At 44.8% G+C, this 21595-nt stretch overlaps 1 protein-coding gene across 1 annotated transcript; it reads left to right on the forward strand.

Moving 5' to 3' along the window:
- The first annotated feature begins 18599 nt into the window (after positions 1-18599).
- Positions 18600-20966, forward strand: LOC123431006 (WAT1-related protein At5g64700-like). The gene is made up of 6 exons (XM_045114829.1): positions 18600-19125; positions 19242-19304; positions 19425-19541; positions 19658-20060; positions 20171-20322; positions 20431-20966. The coding sequence occupies exons 1-6, from the start codon at positions 18947-18949 to the stop codon at positions 20648-20650; spliced, it is 1134 nt and encodes a 377-aa protein (XP_044970764.1). The 5' UTR covers positions 18600-18946; the 3' UTR covers positions 20651-20966.
- Positions 20967-21595: the final 629 nt, after the last annotated feature.

Consider the following 21595-nt stretch of genomic DNA (forward strand, 5'->3'; position numbering starts at 1 on the left):
TCAACCACTTAATTTCTTCTATAGCGTGTACCTTCTTGCTAGTAGGTGACCTTTCAGTGTGCCATTGAGAGTAGTTTGTCATGATGTTCTCTAAGAGCTTTGTGGCTTCCCCTAACGTGATTTCCATCAACGTTCCACCTGAGGCGGAGTCCAAGATATTTCTAGAAGCGAAATTCAAGCCAGCGTAAAAGATTTGAATAATCATCCAAAGGCTCAAGCCATGAGCGGGACAATTTCTAATCATTAATTTCATTCTTTCCCAAGCTTGTGCAACATGTTCATGGTCAAGTTACTTGAAATTCATGATATCATTACGGAGAGAGATGATCTTAGCCGGCGGAAAATACTTGGATATATAAGCATCTTTTCACTTATCCCAAGAATCGATACTATTTTTGGGCAAAGAAGAAAACCAAGTTTTTGCGCGATCTCGCAACGAGAAAGGAAAAAAGCTTAAATTTAATCACGTCATTATCCACATCTTTTTTCTTTTGCATATCGCAAAGCTTAATGAAGGTATTGAGATGGGATGCGGCATCTTCACTAGGAAGGCCAGAGAATTGCTCTTTCATAACAAGATTCAGCAAAGCGACATTGATTTCGTATGACTCCGCACTAGTGGCGGGAGCAATCGGAGTACTAATAAAATCATTATTATTAGTATTCGAGAAGTCACAAAGTTTGGTGTTTTAGTTCATGGTGACTTCAGCAAGCAAGCAAGCACACAAGCAAACAAAGAGCAGGCGAGAAAAAGGGCGAACGAAAAGGCGAACGAAAAAGGCAAATTGGTGAAGTGGGGGAGAGGAAAACGAGAGGCAACTGGCAAACAAAGTAAATTCAAGAGATGAGTTTGCGACACCTACTTGGATGAGTTCTTGACTTGATCTTCCTCCCCGGCAACGGCGCCGGAAATTCTTCTGCTACCCCACAGACAACAGCACCAGAAATTGACACGTTGACAAAGGCTGGGCTTGCGTTGGTTTTTCCCTTGAAGAGGAAAGTGTGATGCAGCACAGGAGCAGTAAGTATTTCCCTCAGTTTGACAACCAAGGTATTGATCCAGAAGGAGGGTCTCATCAAGTCCAGAGTACCTGCGCAAACACAAACAAGCTTGCACCCAACGCTTCAAAGGGGTTGTCAATCCCTTCAAGATTGTTTGCAAAGTGAGATCTGACGGCGGAAAGTGCAACGAAGTAAAAAGTGTAAGACTGAAAATATGGTGTGGAGTAGACCCTGGGGGTCATAGTGTTCACTAGAGGTTTCTCTCAAAATAGCAAGTATTACGGTGGGTGAACAAATTACTGTCGAGCAATTGATAGAACCGCGCAAAGTCATGACGATATCTAAGGCAATGATCATACATATAGGCATCACGTCCGAGACAAGTAGACCGATACTTTCTGCATCTACTACTATTACTCCACACATCGACCGCTATCCAGCATGCATCTAGTGTATTGAGTTCATGACGAACAGAGTAATGCTTTAAGCAAGATGACATGATGTAGAGGGATAATCTCAAACCAATGATGAAACCCCCATCTTTTTACCCTTGATGGCAACAACACGATGCGTGCCTCGCTACCCCTTCTGTCACTGGGTGAGGTCACCGCACGGTATGAACCCAAAACCAAGCACTTCTCCCATTGCAAGAATCATAGATCTAGTTGGCCAGACAAAACCCACAACTCGAAGAGAATTACAAGGATATGAAATCATGCATAAGAGAGATCAGAAGAAACTCAAATAAGATTCATAGATAATCTGATCATAAATCCACAATTCATCGGATCTCGACAAACACACCGTAAAATAAGATTACATCGGATAGATCTCCATGAAGATCATGGAGAACTTTGTATTGAAGATCCAAGAGAGAGAAGAAGCCATCTAGTTACTAGTTATGGACCCGTAGGTCTATGGTGAACTACTCATGCATCATCGGAGAGGTCATGGTGTTGATGAAGAAGCCCTCCATATCCGAATCCCCCCTTCGGCAGGGCACCAGAACATGCTCCAGATGGGATCTTGCGAAGACAGAAGTTTGCGGCGGCGGAAAAGTACTTTCGATGATATCCTGATTTTTTTATATAGGCGCAACCCCTAGGGCAGGGGACGCTCAAGGGGCCCATAAGCCTGGATGGCGCGGCCTCCCCCCTGGCCGTGGGGTGGGGGATTGCGGGGCCCCTGGGGCTCCCCTGCCTTGGCTCCCAAGATCTCCGATCTTATTTCGTTCCAGAAAAAATCTTTTTGGGGATTTTCTTCCGTTTGGACTCCGTTTCAAAATCTCCTTTGAAAGGGGTTAAAAACATGGAAAAAACAGGAACTGTCACTTGGCACTGAGTTAATAAGTTAGTCCCAAATAATAAATAGAAGTCATGCAAAACATCCAAAGTTTGACAAGATAATAGCATGAAACCATCAAAAATTATAGATACGTTGGAGACGTATCATGCCCCGAACTCAATTCGGAGCGTGAGTAGCCGTGTCCGAACAGCCGTCCAGGCCTTGAACCTGGCGCTCGAGACTCTTCAATAGTGTTAGACATATTTGACAATACCAAAGACGTGTGTCCTGTTGAAACACCAATTGTTTCCCACTCACCTCCCAATCTAGGCGCCATATGAGCATCTCAGAAAAGCCTTGCACACGGGACCTCCACCTCGTCCGGCAAAAGCCATAGAAACAATCCAACACTTCTTGGCTAGATTTCTCCTAACCATAAACCAGATACCGAACTATAGTTGCGAGGAAATTATAGACATATTCCGACATTACTGCGACGACGGGGGAATCCTAAATGTCCTCGCGTGCCGCTGATACGTCCAAAATGCATCACTATTTTGTATCATAATTTGTCTCAATTCATTGATATATTTCACTTTATGATGATGTACTTATAGTGTTTTGGCTTATTTTACACAGTTTACAACTTTCCGGTGCCGAAACAGCAGACACAGGATTCAGCGGAGAATATAACACGAAGAGTTGCAATATCAGAACATCTCCAATTGCACTGAAATTTTGAGGTAAGAAGTTTCCAAACAGGTCTCGGAGATAGGCCAAAGAAGAGCCGGAGGGGGGCCACCAGTCACCCAGGCGACCTGCTGGCGCGGTCCTCCCTAGGCCGCACCAGGATACTGCCTGGGTGGTGCGTCCCTCCTCCGGTGCTCTCCTGTGGCCTATATGTCCCTCTTGACATAACAATTCTGGGGACAGAGGAGTTTTCGCGATTCCGCCGCCGCTCCACGGCGGAAACCTACACAGAAGAAAAGACCTTTCCCGCGGGCAGATTCCGCTGGGGAGAACTCCTCCCAGAAGGGGAGATCGTCCTCATCGTCATCACCATCGTCACGGGCATCATCGAGATCATCATCACCATCATCACCAATACGAGCACCATCTCCACCTTCATCCCATCTACTTCACCATTGCAGTCGGAGTTGTACCTTGCACTATTCATCCCCTCTACTCTACTAGTGTTGATTACTCTTTGGTGGTTAATGATATTGAGTTTTGTTGGAGGATTATTGTTATGACCAGATTGTTAATCATATTTTCATCACCTCTGATCATGATCTCTTTTATGTCTTGTGAGTAGTTCCGTTAGTTCTTGAGGACATGGGAAAAGTCTAGATGTTAGTAGTCATATGATGTTGAAGTAATATGTGTTGATTGATATTTAATTATGGTGTTATTCTTCTAGTGGTGTTATGTGAACGTCGACTACATAACACTTCGCCTTTTTAAGGACCTAAGAGAATGCATCGTGTATAAAGAATGCTTATGGTGGGTTGCCGGAGTGACAGAAACCTGAATCCCAGTTCGCATACTTTTGCATGAGGAAGTATTGGATCCTAAAGCTTATTGGTATGGTTAGGCTTTTCCTTAATTTCTCTCTTGTATTTGTGGATGCTTGCAAGAGGGATAAATCATAAGAGTGTAGTTGTCTTAGCCTAGACGGTGCACTAGTTAAGATCCACCCACATAACACTTATCAATACAAAACATAGTACTACACAGAGTATGGCGAAAGCACTTGATGATCTCTCCCGTGTATCCTCAGGAACGCCTTAGTCTTTATAAGTTTAGTCCCTCGGCTTATCCTTTGTGTTCAAAAGGATTGGGCCACTTTCTGCACCTCAGCACAATTTACTTTACTTGCATTTATCTTCTTGTTGCTTATACTAGAAAACCCATAAAAAGTTACCTTTCCGTACTTGCAGTTATTCCTTGCTCAAGATCACTTGTCAATACCTTCTACTCGTCGTTGGGTTCGACACTCTTACTTACCGAAAAGGCTACGATAGATCCTCTACACTTGTGGGTCATCAGCCGCCGCGCACAAGTCCTTGCCGAGCTTTCTACATTGATATGAAAATATTGTTCAACGGAAAGTACCTGGCAGTATCAGCAATTGCAAGTGGAATCAATCCATGTAGAGCAACCCAGAGAACCTCGGAGGAAGCGCGTGCCCCAACAATGATCGATCGATCGCGGGCCCTCTGGGAAGAAGAAGAAGCCCTTTGATTGATCCCAAATCGTACTTGATAAACTATTGGACATCCCATGCCCTATACATTCCGCATTACCCAATACTGACTCTACTCACGTCCTTCGAGCTTGTTGGTCGTCAGGCAGGTGGTCGAAAGCGAAGAGGTTATTGTCGGGACCCAACCACTGCAAAAGCATTCATCCGAACTATATCACAATAGTGTCGACGCACTCACAATTTACGACACTTTCTGTTCAAACAATCAAAGGAAAAGAGCTCTCCGAGGAACCGAACATGTATTCCTGGTGGCACCAACAAACTCTTGGGGGAACACGCCTATAACCTTTACTCAGGAGGACCAGCCTGAAATACATTCCAACCGAACACCTGCCGCACTAGTCCTCAATCTCATTATATATGGTTTCAAACTATCCAAGGTACTAATGGATGGCGACAACGGCTTAAACCTCATTTATGAGGATACTTTGGATAAAATGTAGTTCGACAGATCCCGCGTCGAATAGAGCACCATAACCTTTTGAGGAATCATCCCCGGAAGAAAAGCGTGATGCACATGTCGTGTCTCCCAATATGTAGTATTCGTCACCTACGAGAATTACAGGTCCGAAGAAATCATCTTTCATATTGTACATTTAAAAGCAGCTATCATGCTATTTTGGAACGGGAGGCCTTCACTAGATTTCGGGATATACCGCATTATGGGTACATGAAAGTCAAAATGCCCGGGCCCAACAGTGTCATTACCCTCACAAGCGACCCGGATAGGGCTCTGCGGGCCGAGAATAAAATTGCAGCGCTCGCCCTCAAGGCACTTTTGGAAACCCTTGTGGTGGAAGAGCTCAGCGAACTACGATCGGTGGTCGACAAGGATGATGTAACTCTTAGCAAGAAACCCAAGACCACTTCTTTCAAGCCGATTGATGAAACAGACAACTTTCAAGTGCATCCGACAGATCGCAATAAAATAGTGTCCATCGGAGCACAACTCGACCCTGCGGTCGATGATGCGCACATTCTTTAAAGAAAATTTGGATATATTCTCCTGGCATTCTTCAGATATGCAAGGAATTTCACGGAGATTGGCCGAGCACAGCTTGAACATAATCGATGGCTTCAAACCTGTCAAATAGACGATGCGTCGCTTCTTCGAGCCCAAGCGTCAAGCCATGGGTACCGAACTAGAAAAATTGCTTGAAGCCGGATTCATTCGAGACATCAAACATCCCGAGTGGTTGGCAAATTTGGTCATGGTTCCACATAAAGAAAATCCTGGCGGCTATGCGTTGATTTCAAAGATCTCAATAAAGCATGTCCAAAGGATCCGTTTCCTTTACTTCGCATAGACCAAATCATTGATGCCACCGCCGGACACGACTCACTATGTTTCCTTGATGCCTACTCCGGATACCATCAAATAAAGATGAAGGAATCCGATCAGACTGCAACTCCTTTCATCACTCCCTACGGGCCATTCTGCTTCAACACAATGCTCTTTGGATTAAAAAAACGCAGGTGCCACATATCAACACATGGTTTAGACATGACTACAGAAGTAAATCGGCAAGACAGTTGAGGCATACGTGCATGACATGGTCATCAAGACTAAACATGCCAGCCAGCTGGTGGATGACCTCCGACAAACCTTTGACAATCTACGGAAATATGAGAGACGCCTCAATTCGGAGAACTGTGTCTTTAGCGGTCCCGTAGGCAAACTTCTCGGTTTTGTCGTCTTCCATAGAGGAATAGAGGCCAATCCGGCAAAAATCCGTGCTCTATCCCAACTGGCGATTCCGACAGAATTAAAACACGTATGAAAATTGGCGGGTTGTGTGGTGGCTTTAAGCCATTTCATTTCTCGCCTCGGCGAAAAGGCACTACCACTCTATCGACTACTTGAGTGAACCAAAAACTTCGAGTGGATCGAAGAAGCAACAACAACCCTGGAGGAAATTAAAACACTGCTAGCCAGTAACTCAATAGTGACAGCACCTACCACACGAGAACCAATGCTATTATACATATCGGCCACCAACCAGGTTAGCAGCGCAGTACTCGTCAAATGAGAGGCTGCTGGCCACAAACTCCAAATACAGAAACCGGTCTACTATGTGTTCGAAGTACTTACCCCATGAAATATCTCTATCCGAATAACAGTGCTACTGCTAACAGAATAGTAGTAGCGCATGTTTCCAACCCGCGCTACTACTAAGTGGGGTGTGCACTTATATCGCCTTCGCCCCCACACACCCCCTCTCTCACTCTCTCCCTCTCCACACTCTGCGCCGCCGCCGCCGCCCCTCACTCCCGCCCTCTTCCCTGCCTCACTCTCTCCCTCTCCACTCTGCGATGTCGCCCCGCCCCTCACTCCCTACCTCTCCCCCTCCTCACTCTCTCCCTCTTCACTCTGCGCCACCGCCGCCGCAGGTCGTGCTCGGTGACCTCGTCCCCGACCCCGACCCCGACATTGACCCCGACGACCTCGACCTCGGCCTCGACCCCAACCTCGACCCCGGCGACCTTGACCCCTGCCCCGACCCCGACACCGACCTTGGCCTCTGGTGAGACATCCCCACGCCTAGGGTTCTTGCTAGGATTCTTGCTATGGACTAGATGATGCCCCGAACGTTGTTGTGGGAATATTTACAATATATATATTGTGTTTTATTACTGTATATTTGGTTAATGAGGTGTCATACTTGCATGTTGAGAAAAATAGGTTAGTATGCTCTAGCTAAATTCAAATGAGATGATTGTTGTACAAATGATAACTAGAAAGTAAAACATTAAACGATAAGAAAATGTTCTCATAGAAATTTATCTCGATGTCGACGATGCCTGTCCCACATCCTTGTCATCGAGTGGTCGGCGAGAGCCTGCTTGATAGGCACCATGTCCGGGACTAGGCTCCGCCGGGCTGGCACTGTGACGTGCTACCTTCTGAGGCGTGCACCTTGGTGAGGAATCCGGGTCTCGTCGTCAACCCAGAGCTTCTTTGGTGGCGGTCACGTGGGCCACTATCGGTGCGGAGGGAGCCAACCCCCACAGAGGTGGTACATCGCCGTGTCAGGGAGGACGACGAGCACGCCCGTCGCTACATGGCTGTGTTGGATGCCAGGTTCTCCAATACCTAGCAGGTTCTTCAGGGATATCTCCCGAGCTACAATCTGGTGATGGTTCCATATCTTCGGGTTGCCACCGCCTGCGCCGTGAGACATCAACTGGATTTGTATTAGTAATATAATATGATAATATTCGACATGTATTAGTGATATTATCTTTGGGTTGACTTTTGGCTTGTCGTTGCTCCTTGTTTGACTCTCATGTGTGTTCTTGATCGAGGGATCCCGACTATTGTCGTGGGGGGCGCTTCCTCCTCTTCTCTTCTTTCGATATATACCTTGGTATAATGCGCAAGGAGAGGAGAGGAGATGATCCCATCACCGACAGTCAAACTATTCGTGTGAGAAAGTGTCCACCAACATATATAGACTACCATTTCAGTGTGAGAGAGTGCGCACCAACACACCATGAGATACGAGAGTTATTTAAGGAAAGCCTCGACTAACTGAAAGTCAACCGATATTGAATTATTTCTATTTGGACATGTGTATGTAATTGCAGGGAACACCTCCTAGTGCCTAAGTTTTGCCGGAATGTTGATTCATTTTCGTTCTGGCAAATTTCAGGCGCTCAATATGTCTTATTTTAATAATGGGCATGCCGAATCTTTGAACACAGGAAATGGCCGACGGCGGTAGGATCCCTGAGTGTGAACTCTGCGGCAAATATTACGGTTTGTGTGACAGGCCTCACCTCCGAGAGGGCAGGTTCTTCACCATCAAGCTTGACGAGAGGGCAGGCCTCACCTTAGATTACAAACTAGGCTACTATTATGTTCTTCAACAGAAACTGCTGAATGATGGTGTGCCTCTTGTGATGCATTGACAATGTAACTCGTATAGCTATATCATGATTATGATGTGACAACATGATTTGTGTTGGATGATATAATGAGACTATTATGTGTATCATAATCATATCATAAACTTGCAATATGCTCATCATAGAATATTGTATAAAATATGTACAAAAACATTGCAAATACATAGAAAAAAAATATGTAAAAATATAGTAGTATCGCTCTTTAGCGCTGTACGCTACTGCTAAGCCACTTAGCGGTAGTGCTGGTATGGGCAGCGCTGCCGCTAAGTAGCTATAGCAGTAGCACGGACCGAAGCGCGCTACTGCTAAACGTTAGTTGTAGCGTCGTATCAGTAGCGCGGTCTCGCGCTACTGATAGCCCTTAGAATCGAACTAGTGCTAGGCTTTTCCCTAATAGTGCTACAACGACTGCTAAACATATAAATCATGTGCTATTAATCCTAGTAATTTCTGCTAGCATAAATTTAATTTTTCCAAGGGAATTATTACTCTGGTTAGTGCTATCCTCTTTATGCAGGAATTATTACTCTGGTTGTATAGGCCATGTGATGATCCAGCCAGTTTCTTGTCCATAGTTCAGTGGATACCGCATCTGTGGCTCAAATTGCCACGTGAATTTGAACTTCATCATGACATCATCGTATCACGCCGACAACCTGTGTGTCGGCTTTGACCTCCGTGCCATGCCATGTATCTTTGAGAATTTATTTTGCGCAAATCAATTATGCAAAGAGTTTTTTTTAAATACTATCATTATTTGTTATTACTTTTGGCTTGCACTATATTGTGTGCACACGTAATTGACTTCGACTCGATCATGCGGTCACCTCGGCGTGTCGACATCATCGTCCCACCTCCATCAACCAAATTGCATCGTCGACATGGTCGACTGCCGTGGGGGCTTCGCCGTCACACTGCCGAAATACTTTATCTCATCGGCTGAACTGGGGGTTTCATCTCGGCCCTTCCAAAGTGTTATGTTGTCACTTCATCAAGTCGAGCTCTTCATCGTTTATCTCGTGACTGGCTTGGACTGGGACCTTGTCTAGCCGTAGCTCGGACCGCGTCATCAACAACGAACACATTAATCAGCTAAGTCATTTTCATGCTTAGCTTTCTATGAGGTTTTACTTAGTGATCGGTTCAACAAAACATTATATTTTTGTTAAACAAAAAAAAGTTTGTCAAAAACTTTGTTTGTTAATTTTTTCTACTTTACCCAATTTAACCAGGGAATCTTAAATTTATATAAGCCATTTTATAATAAATGTGTTTTCTTCTTGGTCGTTGCAAAGTCTTTTTCTACTACTCCATTTTCTCACATTAGTGTGTGGTCAATAGCTGGATAGCCTGTTTTCTTTCTAAAGTCGTTCGAGTTTAGTTTGCTAAACAGACCTCGGAGAAACACTCCGCCTTCGGGATATGGAGATTGAAGCCAAAGCCTGACCCGCTTGAAGTTTGGAGATCAGTTGTATCATGTTAAAGCACGATGGAACCACATATTAATTTTAAAACCAATTTAGGGTTGGCATAATAAAAAGTTGATTCTATTTAAACATAATGTTTTTTGCATAAGTTGTTTGAGTTTTTGAGCATAACTCTTGCAATACAATGCCAGGCGCATTTCAAGTGGCGGGGAAACGTCCTCGGATATTGCTTTATATGCACCAGCTTCGAATTGTGCCTTCTATCAATAGTTGGGTTGCCCAGCTCTTGTGATTGCCTCCTATGTTCCGCTTTGTTCGACTAGGTGTGCAAAGGGAGAAGCACTGCGATTGTACTTCCGATTTGACTGGTCGAGTACCTCAATGGAGAAGGCCAAAAACTGACTGTCACAATGAGTGCAAACTGGTCAGCGACCCGATGACTTTGTCAAGCTATAGATCGATAGAGATGGGTTTTTTCATAAAATTGGCCGAAGTGTTAATATCTTGACCTCGGCTGACGCTGAACACTAACCGGGGGCTAATAATTGGCCTCCTAAACTTTAAGCTCCTATGACTAGCTAAGCGAGAGTTATAAAGCCTAGATATCCAATTGCCTTGTTTCCATTAACACAACCGCGTCCGCGCACCGAGTCATCGACTAAGGGTTGTCTTGTTAATGCAAAAACACCCTGCGTAGCATCTACAAAAGGGTAGAAGGCGATGATGGGCCTCTCTCAAATGATAAACAATCACAAAGGAGTCAAAATAACATATAGCATAAAAGCATCCAATAGGAAAGTGTTGCCTTCCGTAATCATCATTATAAAAGCCAGAAATATGCATCAATTTGACTTTAAGACTTTAGCTAAGCTGGGTTGCCAGGCTCTTGTACTTACCCCCTACGTTCCCGATTGTTCGGCTAGGACGTAAAGGAACCACCTCTGTGATTGTTACTTCCGGGTCATCCGGATTAGTACCTCCAACTGGGTGAAGCCGAAAACTAGCCCTTTTCAGAATATAATTGGTCGACAACGATGGAACTGAAAATTTTGGCTTATTAAAGGCCACAGAGTTCGGGAACATTCCCCAAACTAAACACTCAATATTTTCCTCCCACATTGATCGCATATGAGGTTTCACGATCATTGTCATCATTATATCCTAGGAAAAAGAAATTTATAAATAAATTATATTTCCCAGAAGATGTTTCTTACTAAATAGTAATATAACATATCTCTCCGCATACATTTGTTTATAAAATCGTATGGCCGGATTACTTTGTTTGTCATAAATCTTTGCCCTTATAAAGGATTTAGTTTGCAACGTAATATTTTTGCTACAGTTTTTTGGTATTGCCGAGCTGATGGCACCTTTAACCAATTTATATGGTTTTTCTATCAGGAGGAGGCACATCCCCTTGTTCGAGGTGTTTTGCGTGGTGGTTCTACTTGGAGAATTTTTCCAACCTAAAGTATGGCATCTTCCCTACCAAGATCCAGCTCGATGTTGTCAAAACACCACTAGTAGTAAAAACCTTATAGGTAGGAGCCTATTAGTAGCGCTGGAAAATAGCACGCGCTGCTGCTACTTAGCAGGAGCGCTGGAAATACTACGCGCTACTACTAATGTCCTTAGCCGTAGCGCTGGCCCTATTTCCAGCGCTACTGATAAAGAGGGCCCAACAAGGCCACCCACAGTAGTTATAGTAGCAGCGTTGGTCCTAATCCGACGCTATTGCTAAAAGGGGTCCAACGAGGCCACCGACAGTAGCTGTAGTAGCAGCGCTGGCATGGTAAAAGCGTACTTTTAAGAAAAATAGAAGTAGCGCTCCTCTAGAACCAGCGCTACTGCTATGTTCAGTTAACACCCCACCGCGGTCTCACAATTTCCTAACTGCCCCACTCCCCCACCCCCTCTCCTCGATCTCAAGCCGTCATCGCCTCCCTTGCCGTCGACGTCGTCGTCGCCACCGCCGCCTCCCTTGACATCGCCACCACCCCCTCCCCTCGTCGTCGCCACCGCCCCTCATCGCCGCCTCCCTCGCCGTCGCCACCACCCCTCCCTCTCCGGTAAGCCCCCACAGCGGCCTTGTTCTTGTTCACGGCCTCGTACCCACGTAGAGGGATTCTTGTTTTCTCAATTTGTTGGTTGCTGGTGGTCGGGTCCAGCAGAATGGAGGCATCACAACCCTCTAAAAGGTCATTATAAAAGATACATTGTTAGATTTGTATGCATCTATGTATATTTCAGTAAAAGTTCATGGAAATATATAGTACGATTTCCACCTTAACAGTTTTAATCTACTCTTAAAGGTTGGTAGTTATAATTAGAAAGTTCAATGCATGCTTTCTGGATAGTCTCATGTTTATTCTACAAGGGACACAGGGAGTAGTATGTTTATTAGTTTATATAGAAGGAAAATGATAAGACAACTTCATCGTTGTTTGTGACCACATAAATGGATTTAGTTCATGCTATGCCATGTTAATCATTGGTCATCTAAACTTGGGGAAATAACCCTTGTCATATGATCCTTGATCATCTAAATTTATTGGTGTTTCTCACCTAAAGGTTGATGATTTCAAGTACTTAGACTTGGGAGTAGTAAGAAAAACCTCTTGCATAATTTAGCTTTAAAACATAAATCTTATTTTTCTAGACCCTAGAAGCTTAATAAGAGTTAAAGTTCTCTCAAAATATTGCTGCAAAGCAGGTACTTATGACAATTTGGTGAGTAACCAAGAATTAAGCTCATGTTTTTTCTTACGTGACATGTAGCAAATGTTGTATTTGGAATCTAGTGCACATTATTATTCATAGGCATGCCACTGTAGTAATTTTTGTTGTTGTAATATTTGTACTTAGAAATCAATGCAGGGCTTTAAATATATTTTTTAACCCTAACTGGAACAAATAGCATCCTTTTGTTCGTGTTAATGCATAAAACAGTAGTGAGTTTCTCACTTTGCTTATTAAGTTTTGCCGGAATGTCCGAGTGGCCTATGTTTTGCCGGAATGTTAATTCATTTCCGTTCCGGCAAATTTCAAGCGCTCCATATGTCCACTTTTTAGCAAAGGTCATGCCAAAAATTTCCGTTTCGACATGACTAGTGCTAGAAACTAGGACATACGGAGTGCTTAGGAATTGCCGGAAAGGAAAATGAATCAACATTCTAACCAAATATAGGTCTCTTTTTATTATTCATGCTTCTGTTTATATATAGATGTTCAATTCTTCCGATATAGTGTCACGGTTGTTGTTTACGCATTTACAAACATGTTTCATGAATTATAAGTTAAATTACCATATTAAAACAGGAAATGTCTGACGATGAATATTGGGAGTGTGAATATTGCAGCGACTATCGGGGTATGTGCGACATGCCTCACATGCGAGACGACGGGTTCTTCAGCATGAAGCTTGATGAGACCTTCAAAGTTTGTATGGTACGCAACGATGAAAAGTGTTTTTTCGTAATTAAGCATGCATGACTTCTGTTTCTTTTCTTCAACGTGTATTTTTTTTTATACAATTCGACTAGTTCCTCTCTTGCCATGCAAGAAGATATGTGTTGGAGAGGCTCGGTTTCGAAGACCACGAGAGTATGGAGACGAGAAGCGCTAACCTAAGGACTATACATGGTCACACATTTGTGATCAAAGTATTTAATTCTGTTTTTAACACAGAAATAGGGTGCCCGAATTGGGAAGATCTTTGCAAGGCATATGGATTTCAGGAGGGTATAGAAATAACCTTCGATCTTCGTCCTGAAGGTAATATGCCACGCAACATCGACATTTGGGTGGTTGTCGATATGCTTCCTGTTTTACCTCCATGTGAGTTCCTCAACCATATTTGTCAAGTAATTTGAATTCTATATTTAGAAATAGTTGGTGTTCATCCATATACAAAATTTGTTAAATTATAATTTACATCTTATTTTGTTTCTTCGAGTGAATTACGGAAATTAATTGACACGACACACTACACGTATGGATCACATCTAACTTGGGAGGAGAAGGATGTTCTTATCTACTTCCTTGTTGGTGTCCTGGTTTCTAGGGATAACTTCCCGTATAATTTGGGAATTGACCAAAATTAAACATTTTACATGCCACTAGTGCATAGGTTGAGGCCGGATGACATTCGCCGAAATATCTTGGTAAGAGTTTCCTAATTAAGTACGCTCTACTATTGCATAAATGGTGTTGATTACATTGCTAACTAGGTTATTATTATGTTCTTCAACAACAACTGTCAAATGATGTAGTGCCCCTGTTGATGCACCCAGAAGGTCAGACGAAAATTAAAAGCCCGCTGAGGACTGAGTTCGATGTTCCATACTCGAGTAACCGCAAATAAAAAAGGCTCCAAATTGAAGCATGGAGAGAAATAAAGAAGGATCGCAAGCCACAAGTTGGAGACCGTTGGATATCTGTGCTTTATCATGGAGACATAGGTATTATTATGTTGTATGACATTATACCTAGGAGCGAGGACTAGGTCTTATGAGAGACAAGTTATTCTGATTTTATATTAACTTGGCATGATCGATTAGGATGCATGCCTATGATGACTATTATGAAGTTTTTCCGTATTACACGATTTTAATTTGGTATATGCTTAAGATGATGATGAGTTGTTAGATGAGTACGTAAGATGATGATGTGTTATATGACATGATACTTTATGTGTATGATGTGATGCAAATTACGCATGTTTATTATGATATGATGAAACCACTGTATAGAGCATGCATACGTAGGGGGACATAAATACAACGCGAATTAAATATTATAAGCAGGAATATTAGCAGTAGCGCTGGCTTAGCAGTAGCGCTTTATTTATTCAAACGCTACTGCTAACGTAGATACTAGTAGCGCTTTCAATCCAGCGCTACTGCTAACGGGTTAGCTGTAGCGCATTAGCAGTAGCGCTGGCCCAGCGCTACTTGTAAGGGTAAAACCAGCGCTACTGGTAGTTTTTCTCCTACTAGTGCACACTTAATGGATGAAATAGTTCCCTAGGAGATACGATCCTAGGGTCATGTTTCCCAACACAAGGTTCGGGGGCTACAAGTTATACACTTCGTCAAAGAATAAATTACACCAACCGAAAGATCTTTTCTGACCCGTAGTTCGGCATATTTCTTGCCGATCTGCACCACGACGTTGTTAAAACTTACAGAACAAGTGTAATACGGTTTCCGAGGAGATTTATTCCTCACGTCGGTCGGCCGCACCCAACCTAAGTCTCTCGGGCTACTGCACACCGTCTTTTAATTCCTGAAGTATACTGCAGAGCAAGTAATTGGTCCTCATGACAATTTCGCGAATCGACCCGAGTCTCAGGGGCAACTAGGATCATCGGTTTTATTTTTCCCTCCAGTGCATCTCAAGTTTCAGACCAACACACACCTTGAGCGTTACTAGCTATATATCTCGACAGTAATTGAATTGCACTAATCGAAATCAGCCCACGACCGAGGTGGTGCATCACCTCGGAAGCAGTATGGCATAAACCTCGGACGCAAGTGGCTGGCTCCATTGAGGGCATTTCTGGCATTGACTTCATCTGAACTCCTTCAAATTTCCAGAGACCGAGTTAATATATGGCACCTCGGATGCGGACCAACGTTGGAGCTCGGATGCAGTCCAACATTGGAGCTCGGATGCAAGGAGACACCTCGGACGCAGTTCGGCCTTGGACCTCGGATGCAAGAGGACACTGCCACACGGAAAACACTTCAAACTCAGGGCATGGCGTAAAAACAAGAAGGCATTAATAAAAGCCAATGAATTAAAGGGGCTCCTCAGATGCCCGACGTGTGAAATCTTCAAATACAGCTCGGTGATCCTCAAGATCAGTGAAGTGAAGATTTGTTGAACCAGTTTTCAAGACCGACGACCAAACACGAAGAACTGTTTAGAAGAACTGAGGAGCATCCCCAACTTGAAGACCGGTTCAGGGGGCTACTGACGGTGTCCTGAGCTGGGGAGTACTGACCATGTCGCCTCCCGACGTGTGGGTTGGGCCGAGGACCCCGATGGTGGTTCGCTAATGGGCCAGTTCGGACAACCAAAGACATATACGAGGGAGATTCCACAAGACTTGGTGAACAAGACAAGGACTCCTCTCCACCAACATAGCCGACTTGGACTCTTGTTATCCTAGGCCTCCGGTGTGTTATATAAGCCGATGCCAGGGTAGTTGATAGATATTTGTTAGACAAAACGTCTGCATCATTATCATTAGGGTTTCGACCACAACATACGATCTTGAGGTAGATCAACTATGTACTTGATACTTCATCATCTATATAAACAAGAGCAGGACATAGGGTTTTAGCTCTTCGACATGGCCCGAACCTGGTTAAAAATTGTCTCCCATGTCTTCTGTTACCCATCGATCCAAAATCCATAGTTCGGGACGCCTACCCAAGATCCGCCGGTTTTGACACCGAGAAAGACCACATAAGAAGTGTATCAGAGGTTGATGTCTCTTGTGATAAATTTGGGAACCTTTGTATTCGTGGGCAAATGATAACTTCATTAAAAACAAGTTCATTGATGTCATGGTTCTCACGGAACACACTATGGTGATGATGATCCATCAACGCTTGGAGTACCACAAGTTAACCACGACTCAAGTTGAGTCTAACTTCCCCACCCATATTTTTTGGAGACGAAGTCCAATAAGACTTTTTCCATTACTGAAGCCACCAAGAACACAAATCTTACTTTCAAGGCCAAGAAGGTGGTTTCCCAATCATCTAGAGAAGAATATGTTGTTGAAGAAAGTTATGAGGATGATGGCGGTGCTTCATGCCTGACAAATGACTTTGTAGAAGACTTGGCTCTTTTAGTCAAGAAATATTCGGGCACCATGGCAAACAAGGGGAAAAATCTCCAAGGAATGACCTTTGGAAGAAGAAAGTGATACAATTGTGATAGCACAAGGCACTTTGTGCATGATTGCCCGTATGAAAGACGAGAAGACAAATTCAAGAAGCTTGTGCTCAAGAAAAATAAATTCTCCAACACGAAGAAAAAAGATGACAAGGCGCTTGTTCATGAGGAGTACATGTACGGAGATGAAGATGACAGTAATGATGGTCAAGTGGGTACGACCGCAATTGCCGTGCATGCCACTCTCTCCTCCTCCACCACCGTCCTCTTCGACTCTCCCAATGAGAACAAGTCCCTCACTCATCGGTGCCTCATGGCTAAAGAGGTAAAAACTAAGTCCAAATCTTCCAAACCTACTACCCACACTGCCAATGTCTCATGTAAGGTATTGGAGGATTTTTTTTAGAAAAGGAGAATGACCCCCGATCTCTGCATCTAGAAGATGCATACGACCATTTTATTGATTATTTGGAAGATGAGTGTGATGATAGTGTGGATGATGATGAGGAATCCTTGATGGCTTTCATGAAGTCTCTTCATGGTGAAGCTCGTGCTCGCTTTGGTGATCTCCTTAAGTCATTTGCCAAACGCAGTGACTTTATTGAGAACGAAAACTTCCTTATAGAGGGAAAAGAGAGAGTTGAACTCCTCGAGCACTAACAACATGAAGAGAATGTCATGAGAGCGTCACCTGAGGAAGCCCTATCTTCTCCTCAAATTGACTTTGTTAAAACCAATAATGCCTTACAAATTTCACTTGAGATCAAAGATGCCGTCGAATTTATAAATGAAAAGCTTTTAATTGATCACTATAGAGTTGTTGAGAAACATGGGATCCTTGTGAAAAGGTCCAAGGTTGTCTTTATTGCACTTACCGAGTCTTATGCTGAACTTAAGGCTACTACCGTGAAGGCAGTCACTTCTATATGTCTCATTGATTTAAATGATGAACCTTGTACGGCTTTGTTCATGATTGCACCCCCCTCTAAAAAGAGAATAAGAAATCGAAAGCCTGAATTGAGAAAGGGCTTGTGTCGTGCATTCAAGGGAAGAACCCTCAATGACGTGTTCTGTTGAGCAGAGATATTACATTCAGGAAATGATCTCTCATGAACTGTTGAGTTTAATAATGCTTGCTACGTCACCACACTTTCCAATGATAGACCAATTATCTCCCTCACTTGGAAGAAGCGGGTGGTGCTCCTCCTACGGTCCTACCACTTAAAACAAAGGCTTAATGTTAATGATCAGTGGGCACCAGGCACGAGACTGATAGATTATATGCCTAAAAGATTGCATGTATCGTTATCGGTCGACAGGTCTGGAGCAAAACATGTGGCGCGAGGCATTGTTAATTTCACTTTCTTAGCGAGACTTGACTGGCTGCTTACAAGGCCGCCTTTCTTTTCTGCCAAGCCTTAAGTAGCAAGTTTACTTAACAGCGCAAGTCTGACCAATGGTGCTGCGCCCGCGTGCGTCTACTGCTGTTGTCCAAGTTCACACTTGAGTCAGCATGCACGCAGATTAACCGTGGAGCATGCATGTGTTTGTTGTTAATGAGAGAGGCACTGTTTGAAGTTTGTTTCGATTTTTCCTTCATGGTAAAAACTCGAGATCTAGTCTTCGTGGATGGATCTAACGGCAGCGGAGCTCGCGCATCTTTACTTTCTTGGAGGCGTCGTTGCTGAAGCACATTACTCATGGTCCGAGTGCTTTCGTTTGATGGTGATTGATGCTGATGGTTGGTTGCTACTGCATATACTGTAGTTTGCTTTGCCAGGATTTTTGAGGGGCGCGTTTTTATTTTTTTGTCATTTCTGTGTGTTTTGTGTTGGCTGTGTGTATTCCAGTCATGCAGAAATCGGATGCGTATTCATACGACTAAATAAGCTTAAGTACTAACGTGGAGCTGTTGATTAGTATTCTTCGGAATCAGCTGGGATGTACTGTATTGACTCGAGAAATGCAGGTCGTTTCCTAGCCTAAACAAGGCAAACGAAATCAGATCGAGATGCTACTAGCTCCAGCTCAGTGTAGTGTGGCAGCATAAGTAGGTGCAGAGACTCAGATACCAGCACATGACAGAGAGGCGATAACCGGTCGATTCACACCCTGACTATACTTTGACAAGCTCAAGCTCGCTGCGAGCATGGAGGTGGATGGCAAGAAGCCGTACGTGATTGCCGTGATCATACAGGTCATCTACACCGGCATGCTCGTCACCTCCAAGGCGGCGTACAACGAGGGGTTCAACACCTACGTCTTCGTCTTCTACCGCCAGGCCGCCGCTTCTCTTCTCTTGCTGCCTCTCGCCATTGTCCTCGAAAGGTACTGCCTCAGAGCTAATTAACTATCTATCTGGCACTACTTCAGCTATAATCCTAGCAAGGGAATCATGCATGCATGCAAGTAAGTTGGATGATGAGTTGCAAACTGGTTCCCAGGAAAAACATGCGGTTAATGTCGTTCCGGTTGCTCATGAAGCTGTTCCTCTATGCCTTATGCGGGTAAGTGAGCAACGCATGCTGCTTGTCCTGTTGTCCATCTCATGGCCGATCGCTGAACGTAAGCTGCTTATGTATGTCCAACAAATTGGAGATGAATGGCTGATCGATCGATATTTTCAGGACTACATTTAGCTTGAATCTGTACAACGTGAGCCTCAAGTTAACATCTGCAACCGTGGGGTCTGCGACCAGCAACACCATGCCCGTGGTCACCTTCTTCATAGCCCTACTGCTGAGGTATGTACGTACTAATTGATCCAGCCAATTATATTATATATGAATATACTAGTACTTCAGTAGTTGTTATGGTAGCACGTGCTTAGTGACATGTATGCTTGGCGGCTTGGCCACAGGATGGAAGTGGTGAAGCTGAGGAGCCCCTCAGGCATAGCCAAGGTGGCCGGCGTCGGGCTCTGCCTCGCCGGGGTGCTCGTCATCGCCCTCTACATGGGTCCGTCCCTGGACCCGGTGAACCACCACCGCGCCTTTGCCGTCGCCGCGAACGGAGATGCTGACGGGAGGAGGGGGGCGTGGATCATGGGCACGTTCCTCATCGTGCTCGTCAACGTGACGTGGTCCCTGTGGATCGTCCTGCAGGCCGCGCTGCTCAAGGAGTACCCCCACAAGCTGCTCGTCACGGCGACGCAGTGCGTCTTCAGCGCGGGCCAGTGCTTCGTCGTCGCGGCGGTCGCCGAGAGGGACTTCTCCAGGTGGCGGCTCCGGCTCGACGTCACCTTACTCGCCGTCCTCTACACCGTACGTAAAACCTCTCAATTCTCTTATCTTTGCCTTCGATGCTGCTAATGGATCATGGATGCGTGGAGTAGTAGTGGACTGATTGATGTGTGGGTTTATAAATTGATCAGGGGTTTGTGGTGACGGGAGTGTCGTACTATCTGCAAGCGTGGTGCGTGGACATGAGAGGGCCCGTCTTCCTCGCCGTGTGGAACCCGCTCTGCTTCGTCTTCACCATTTTCTGCTCCTCCTTCTTCCTCGGAGAGATCGTTCACCTCGGCAGGTACGTGACGCTCGGCGGCGACCAAGCTTTCAACTGCGCAACTGGTCTGTCTGTCCATGGCTGCTAAACTCCACTTCATTTGTTCTTCCTTTTCATTAATTTTGGCAGTGTCTTGGGTGGAATTCTTCTTGTTGGAGGTCTGTACAGCGTGCTGTGGGCTAAGAGCAAGGAGAATCGGGCTGCAACGCGTGGTGAGCCGATTATGATCAATGGCGTGGAAGAGGAGAAATCTGCGGATGAGGAGGAGAAGAACACCAGGAGCAAACAAATTAACGGGCAGATGGAGCACGATAAGGAAGCAACGGCATCGCCTGCGGAACAAGTCTGATTCGATCGATTAAAGGAGGCCCCATCTTCTCATGGGATGCATCCATTATTCCAGTAACTGTGGATTCGGTCCTGTTTAAACCACACAGCAGGGGAATAGAAAATAGGCCCTATTTGGGTTTATTATAGTGCCGTTAATTTGGCTAATTCTTAGTTCCTTAACCATTTACAAATCACGTTACCTAAACGTGCAAACTACTAAGCCTTATACAGTTGCACTGCAAACTTTGAAGGTGTGCAGCTTTTAGTCCATATGTTGTATATATGCAGTAAACGGAATTGATGATGGTTGGGTGTTTGCCGCAAAGTCTTACAAATTTGAGCCTGCGTGTTCTATGCAACGGATCAGTAAACCTTTATACAAGAGTTTGCATCTTCTATGTATTACAGGCTTAGAACAACTCTAGCAGACCCCTTATATCGTGCCGATCCGTAAAATAATTGCAGTTTACGGTTTTGCGTGAAAAAGCGACCTGGACAGACTCTATATCGGACCTCGGCATGTAAAAAAATTTGCGGAGCACGGTAAATTTTCGCCCTCGACCTTTAGATTCACGAGCTGGGAGGCCGACCCGAGCTTGACCCCTATCGACAGCGATTTTTGGTGAGAGGGACATTTCCGAGCGCCCGTTCCCGCTTCCCCTTCCACCTGTCGGCATCGATCCCCCTCCGCACGCTCCAGACCACCATCCCCGGCCGACCGTCGTCGCCATGGAAGCCTCTGAGCCGTCGCCCATCACTGTTGAAGTCATCCAGACGCCAAACCTTTTGCCACATCTCGTCTCCGTCCATGCCGCGCCCGTCGTTGTTCAAGGCTCCACCGCGCAACCGCGCAAGCGGTAGGGAAATGTCGTCGTCGAGGACGGTGCTTCCGCAACACCCGTCGGGAAGGCATGAGGGCCCACCGCCGTCACCGCAATGAATCCAATCCGGCCAGCGACGTCCC

Source organism: Hordeum vulgare, chromosome 2H, assembly GCF_904849725.1.
Source record: "Hordeum vulgare subsp. vulgare chromosome 2H, MorexV3_pseudomolecules_assembly, whole genome shotgun sequence".
In the NCBI taxonomy this organism is placed as follows: Eukaryota; Viridiplantae; Streptophyta; class Magnoliopsida; order Poales; family Poaceae; genus Hordeum; species Hordeum vulgare.

Excerpts from the sequence above, each read along its gene's own strand:
- LOC123431006 (XM_045114829.1), top strand. The coding sequence starts at position 18,947 with ATGGAGGTGGATGGCAAGAAGCCGTACGTGATTGCCGTGATCATACAG. Across the intron at positions 20,061-20,170 it reads TACTCGCCGTCCTCTACACC|GGGTTTGTGGTGACGGGAGT; the intron begins GTACGTAAAACC and ends TAAATTGATCAG. Across the intron at positions 20,323-20,430 it reads GAGATCGTTCACCTCGGCAG|TGTCTTGGGTGGAATTCTTC; the intron begins GTACGTGACGCT and ends TAATTTTGGCAG.